General features: G+C 39.9%; 2 protein-coding genes across 2 annotated transcripts in view; one reads left to right on the top strand and one right to left on the bottom strand.

Annotated features, from left to right (window-relative positions):
- Positions 1 to 1,873, top strand: part of lyrm4b (LYR motif containing 4) — a 68,657-nt gene extending 66,784 nt beyond the window's left edge. Inside the window, exon 3 of the mRNA XM_079602444.1 lies at positions 80 to 1,873. Coding sequence (XP_079458570.1) covers positions 80 to 148 — 69 coding nt within the window. The 3' untranslated portion in view covers positions 149 to 1,873. The remainder of the gene's footprint in view (positions 1 to 79) is intronic.
- Positions 1,874 to 2,021: 148 nt separating this feature from the next.
- ppp1r3g (protein phosphatase 1 regulatory subunit 3G) lies at positions 2,022 to 4,285 on the bottom strand. The gene has a single exon (XM_079602438.1). The coding sequence runs from the start codon at positions 4,160 to 4,162 to the stop codon at positions 3,368 to 3,370; it is 795 nt and encodes a 264-aa protein (XP_079458564.1). The 5' UTR covers positions 4,163 to 4,285; the 3' UTR covers positions 2,022 to 3,367.
- Positions 4,286 to 6,107: the final 1,822 nt, after the last annotated feature.

Genomic DNA, 6,107 nt, shown 5'->3' with positions numbered 1-6,107 from the left:
TCAGAATGAGGAATTGTATAATTACACACTTTAATCTCAGGACTTGTTAACTTGCTGTGATCTCTGTCACTGTCCACAGGTGTGTATAGGGCAGATGTTTGAGATCCAGAAGACGGTCATGGAACCGGAGGAAAAGAAGAGCGATTGATGTGACGTGGGAGTGATAGAGAACTGATGTCTATTCTTCAAACATCTGCTGGTCATGATGGTCATGATGGTGATCTGCATTGGAGACCTTCATCAGAATGGATCTCACACACACTCTTCCTCTTTCCATCTGCTCATGAACACCACACTGTCTATATATATCATATATAAGATGCCGTATAATTTGTACATAATGTATTTTTCATGCTTTGTTTGTTACAATAAATTCATGTAAGTTACATTTCTTTGAGTGGGTTATCTGAAAAAAATGACAGTTTTCATTGATCTTTTCACGAAGGGTAAAGGTCGAGTGGTTAAAAATAGCTTATTCTGTTAGTTTTCAGTCAGCGATGGCCTAGTAAAACATGGGGACGGTATAAAGATCACGTTACTCAATGCCTACGAACAGATTGTGGATAGCAAAAGCAAACAGTTTTGTTAAAACTCGTATGTTCAAAGCCTAAACGTGGCCCAGTTACAAGTGCATCATGCAAACAGAGACGTGGAGATCTGAATGAAATTATGCGTGCGCATTTACATTTATTCATGAGGCAGAGACTGTTGACAGAGGCGTTCATCATTGCAGTGTTAATGAGAATTAAAATAATACTTTAGTGAATATTTTATTTGGAGCTATGTTATTGTATTGTGGCATTAAAGCAAAAATATCAACGACAACAAAAATCATAGTTGCCGTTTAACAGTTGAAATATTTGCATTCACTGAAGATGTAATGCATTTGCCCAACTCTTGGTTAATATGACACCCTCATTTTATAAATACTCATTATTCTTATGTAATATTTTCTAACAACCAATTCTTACATAATTGCATAAACGTATCCAGTGTGTTAAGGCAAATCTTTTGAGAACTAGTGTGACCAACTCGCATTTAAACAAGAGGTAATCAGTCTTAATTTTCTGATTCAAATTAGACCAATTAAACATTTCCCCCTTTCTCAATGTTTAGATTTTTTTGCACCCTCAGATTCCAGATTTTCAAATACTTGTATCTCGGCCAAATGTTGTCCTATCCTAACAAACCATACATCAATGGAAAGCTTATTTATGCAGCTTTCATGTTATGTATAAATCTCAATTTTAGAAAGAAATTGACCCATAAGACTGATGTTGTGGTCCAGGGTCACACATCTCCTAAATGAAGGCCTAATCCAGGCTTAATCTAAGACCTGTCTGTGAAACCGGTCCGTCATGTACTTGACTTGAACAAGTTAGAACCAGTTTTGAAGAAACAAATGAGATAGTTTATGCAACTATTTGAGCTTTTTATTTACAGAGCAGAAACATCAAGTGTCAATCATCCTTCTATTCAGATCTCTTTCACATCCACAATACTGCACATTATCAAGCATCATTTACTGAGGATAATCCAGCTGCTAAATGAAATCTCATGTGCATACATTAAGAATATCGGCACATGTTCAAACAAACATTGCATATCGCAAACAGAATGTCGTCTGTAGTCAAACAGACGCATAGACCAAACACCCAATGTAAGGAAAAACTGGCAAAGCTGGACTTTAGTTACAATGATAGATAGCATATCTCATATGCATAAACATAGACTTATTATTGACTTGCTTTACTTTCAACACAGCCAGTCTCTGTCCTCATGCTGAGAGAAGTGTAAACATTCAGTTCTCATGTCTTCAAACTCGCAATGTAGAATGCCATTCTTTTGTGTTATGAACCCTTTATTCTGGTGTCTTTTAATGTGCTTTTGTTTTTGATCAAATTAATACATTTTGACAGTTGAATGTCAACATTGACATTTTAATTTTAAAGTCCAATGCAGCGAAAGCATCAATAATTGAATTAAATTTGAGAAGCATCTGTTGGTTGTCCCAAATGTAACTGATAATTTCCCATAATGCATTGCTGTGTTGTTTCCTCTATGACATGTCTCTGCATTGCAATAAAAAGAACTTCACAATGTCAATAACTGTGCAGCCATGATGGAAACAACATGTTTGGCGTTATTAATAAATGACACCGATGACTCATTTGGGAAAGAAAACCGACACAGTCCAGGTTGCATTCCATGCATTGTTTGAACTTGCATGAAAATGTTCAAGGCTTAGATTAAGACAGGGTTAGGGCTTAGATTAAGCCAGGTTTAGGGTTTAGATTAAGACAGGGTTAGGGTTTAGATTAAGCCAGGGTTAGGGTTTAGATTAAGCCAGGGTTAGGGTTTATATTAAGACAGGGTTAGGGTTTATATTAAGACAGGGTTAGGGTTTAGATTAAGCCAGGGTTAGGGTTTAGATTAAGCCAGGGTAAGGGGAAAACACACCACTGATGTGCATCTTGAGACAAAACAATGCAGTGACATATTTTAAGATATGTCAGTGCAAGTTGCTTTCAGTTAAAACAGCTCAAACATGCATTTTACTCTGGGACTATCTTAAGCCTTGTCTGTGAAACCGGGAGTTAGTCTCCTGGAATCATACAATAACTTTATGCGAGTGAGAAACAGTCCACAATTTAAGTCATTTTCTCACTGATTTGGATATTCAAAATGCATCACATTTCATTGTTACCATGTGTTTAAATGCTCTGAACTTAACTTTTTAAAAGAGAAAGTCAAACGGGCTTGGAACAACTAATTTATGACAGACATTTCTTCTTCTTCTGGTAAACAATTATTTTACTATTGAACTTAATATTCATCATAATGTCATCAAATTGTTTTCACACTATTGGATGAGAACAAGACTTAACTGCATTGAGCTGGACCAATGAAGATAATTGACCAATCTTGCAAGATCACCTCTGGTATTGAACTGAACTGACTGAACTCGAGCTGAATAACGACGCTTCTGCTTATGCGGAATTGAACTCGTTTCATCATTAATGAACTTGTTGAACTGAACTGCATTGAGCTGGATATTGAGATTACTGTCTTTTAGAGTTGCTTTACAGCTGATTTTGAAGTGTCTCACATTTGATTGGTGATCACTGATTGCTATTTTCCTGTTTATCACTGTGAAGCTGCTTAAATTTTTATTTTTAAAGCGCTATAGAAATAAAGGTGACTTGACTTGAAATATCAGTCCACTCTATAGTATAACCTTGAGCGTTGATATCCCATTGAGAGCACATTCATGTATGTTTTGTAATATCAGTCCTTCGCTTTAGTCAGTTGTGAGGTCAAACCGCACAGATTTGGCGCAGCGTGCCGTGCGTAAAAGCGCATCACTTCATATCGCGTGGAAAGCTGCAGTCTCAATGGATGACGAGTTGTTGTGCTTCAGGGAATAGTTCAGCCCATCGTTGTTGTCCCAGAACTCAGATTTACCATCCCTCATGTACACGGCGAAGTGCACAGTAGCGCTCGGCTCTAAGAAAGGAGGCGTGAACATGGTGAAGGAGAAGCGCGCTCCGTGCGTCGTGTCCTCGGTGGGCACGGGGATGGCTTGCGCGTCCACGAACGACAGCCAGTCGTTGAAAGTATACCTGACCCCAACCTCTCTCCTTCCCATCGCCCGTATGATCCCACGGACATCAAACTGTGTGACCGTGACGCTTTCCAGCGCGACGCGACAGCGCGTGAGCCGCGTCTCCAAGTCTCCGGACTCCACGGGCATCTTGAACATCGGGACTAGATAGTCCAGTGCCAGAGTGGACTTGATGTTCATGCACAAGTCGTCCATGAACTCTCGGTCATTGTGAAGGGGGAAGCTCTTCAGCCTGTTAAACACTTTGGCTGGGATCTGAGGATCCTCGCTCGTGCTGAAGTGTTTGATGCTCGCCAGATTCAACCCGAGCGCGTCCGCGAACTTCACGCGTTTCCTGCAGCTCTGCGAGATCTGATGGAACAGATTCGCCTGGTCTGGATACGCAGGTAAAGACTTGGCTCTTCTCCTGTCTTTCAGGTACGCGGGAATCTCCTCGGGTTGAAGATCGTCATCGGAGTCCGTTCCGTTCTCCATCTGCTCCTCGTTCATTATGCTCATCATTCCAGGTGTGTGATGTCCAACGGCAGAACGTATCATTCCAGGAGAATCCCTTCGGAGGACATGTGTGGTAACAAACACCAGCTCCACATGTGTATATACTGTACGTGCAGTCCTGTAGTAATGAGTTACACACACTGGTTACGCCCACACACTCCTGGCTCCAGCTCGCCGTCGATTCAGTGTCAAACACACACATGTCAACATGCACTTTTACACTCTTTAGGAACAGGTCAGAGGTTAGATCTAGACTGCTTGCCAACCCGCAATGTAAAAAAAGCAGGATTTATAATAACTTAAATAAAGAATACTCTGTAACTGATTGTAATGTAATACAACATCGTGCAGTTTTTATAAAACTATAATGTGTTATATATCTACTCTAAAAAATACTGGGTTGTTTCAACCCAATTTTGGGTAAAATATGGACAAACCCAAATGTTGGGTTAAGAATGTAATGTAAAAATTTAACCCAACTTTAACCCTAAAGTTTTTTACCCAAACTTGGGTTGAAACAACCCAGCAGCATTTGCCTAATTTTAGTCCATGGCTCCTGCTGAAAATCATGGCACTGGCGCATTAGAGTTAGTTATCTAGTTAACCTAAACTAGTATATGTTATATTCATTAATAATAACGGCTTAGCTTTAATGTATGCCAAAATATGTTTAGGGGAATCTCATAACTGTCAAAACTATTTCATATGAAAAGAAAATGAAGCCTATTTTTGGACCATTGGACCGTTAAGATTGTTTGCATTGAAACATTATTTAGATGATTGAGCTTATTTTCCTCAGTATAATATATGCATTATTGGTCAAAAGTTTGGAATAATATGTACTATGAATAAGATATTGGAATAATATATTTGTTTTGAAAGAAGTCTCAAGGCTGCATTCATGTGATCAAAAATACAGTAAAAATAGTGATATTGTGAAATATTATTATAATTTGAAATAGGTGTTTTGTATGTGAATAACTTGTCATAAACTGTAAACTTCTCTCTCAAATCTGCGGTCGGTTGTAATGTTGTTCCAGGATCAACAAAGATGAGGATACAGGGACATGTTGCACTTGGTGAATCACGTTCTGCCCTGTTCCAGACAGTAGCAGTATCCCAAATGATGCAATATTTGTCACGGTGTCTGTCATTGTTAACTACATTCCCCACAATCCTGGGGTGCGTTTCCCAAAAGCATCGTTAGCCAACTATGGTCGCAAGTTCCATTGAACTCTATTGGAAACGACAGAACTTGCGACCATAGTTGGCTTTGGGAAACGCACCCCTGGTCTGCACTTATCTCTGTTCATTGCACTCAGCTGTTCTCGTCATTGTTCCCGGCATTTTTCCCAGCTGTCTCTCATTATTATTGTTAGTTCTGTGTGTTTATATACCCTGGTTGTTTCTTGGTTTGTCACGGATTCCTTATTTAGTATCACTTCGGTTGTCTGTTCTTGCCTGTATCTTGTTTTGTTTTTGTATTGGATTGCTATTTGGATTTTGACCCTTGCATGGAATGGATGACGATTTTCGGATTACCCCATTAAAATACTGCAATTTGGATCTATCCCTGTTTCCCTCGTGTGTGGGTCGTGAGAATATTATGCACTTATTCTACTATGTACTCATCCGTGTATTTTATGAATTTTATACGGTTATTTAGTCATCCAGCATCAGATACTGATCTCTCCACCTCCTTAACCCCAGTGACGGGTAGGCTTAGGGGCGGGGTTAGGGGTAGGCCATCGTATGATTGGTCTTAACCCCAGTGACCGGTAGGTTTAGGGGCGGGGTTAGGGGTAGGCCATCGTATGATTGGTCTTAACCCCAGTGATGGGTAGGTTTAGGGGCGGGGTTAGGGGTAGGCCATCGTATGATTGGTCTTAACCACAGTGACGGGTAGGTTTAGGGGCGGGGTTAGGGGTAGGCCATCATATGATTGGTCTTAACCCCAGTGATGGGTAGGTTTAGGGGCGGGGTTAGG

The sequence above is a fragment of the Phoxinus phoxinus genome (assembly GCF_949152265.1).
Source record: "Phoxinus phoxinus genome assembly, chromosome: 24".
NCBI lineage: Eukaryota > Metazoa > Chordata > Actinopteri > Cypriniformes > Leuciscidae > Phoxinus > Phoxinus phoxinus.
This window is presented reverse-complemented; position numbering and strand designations above follow the sequence as displayed.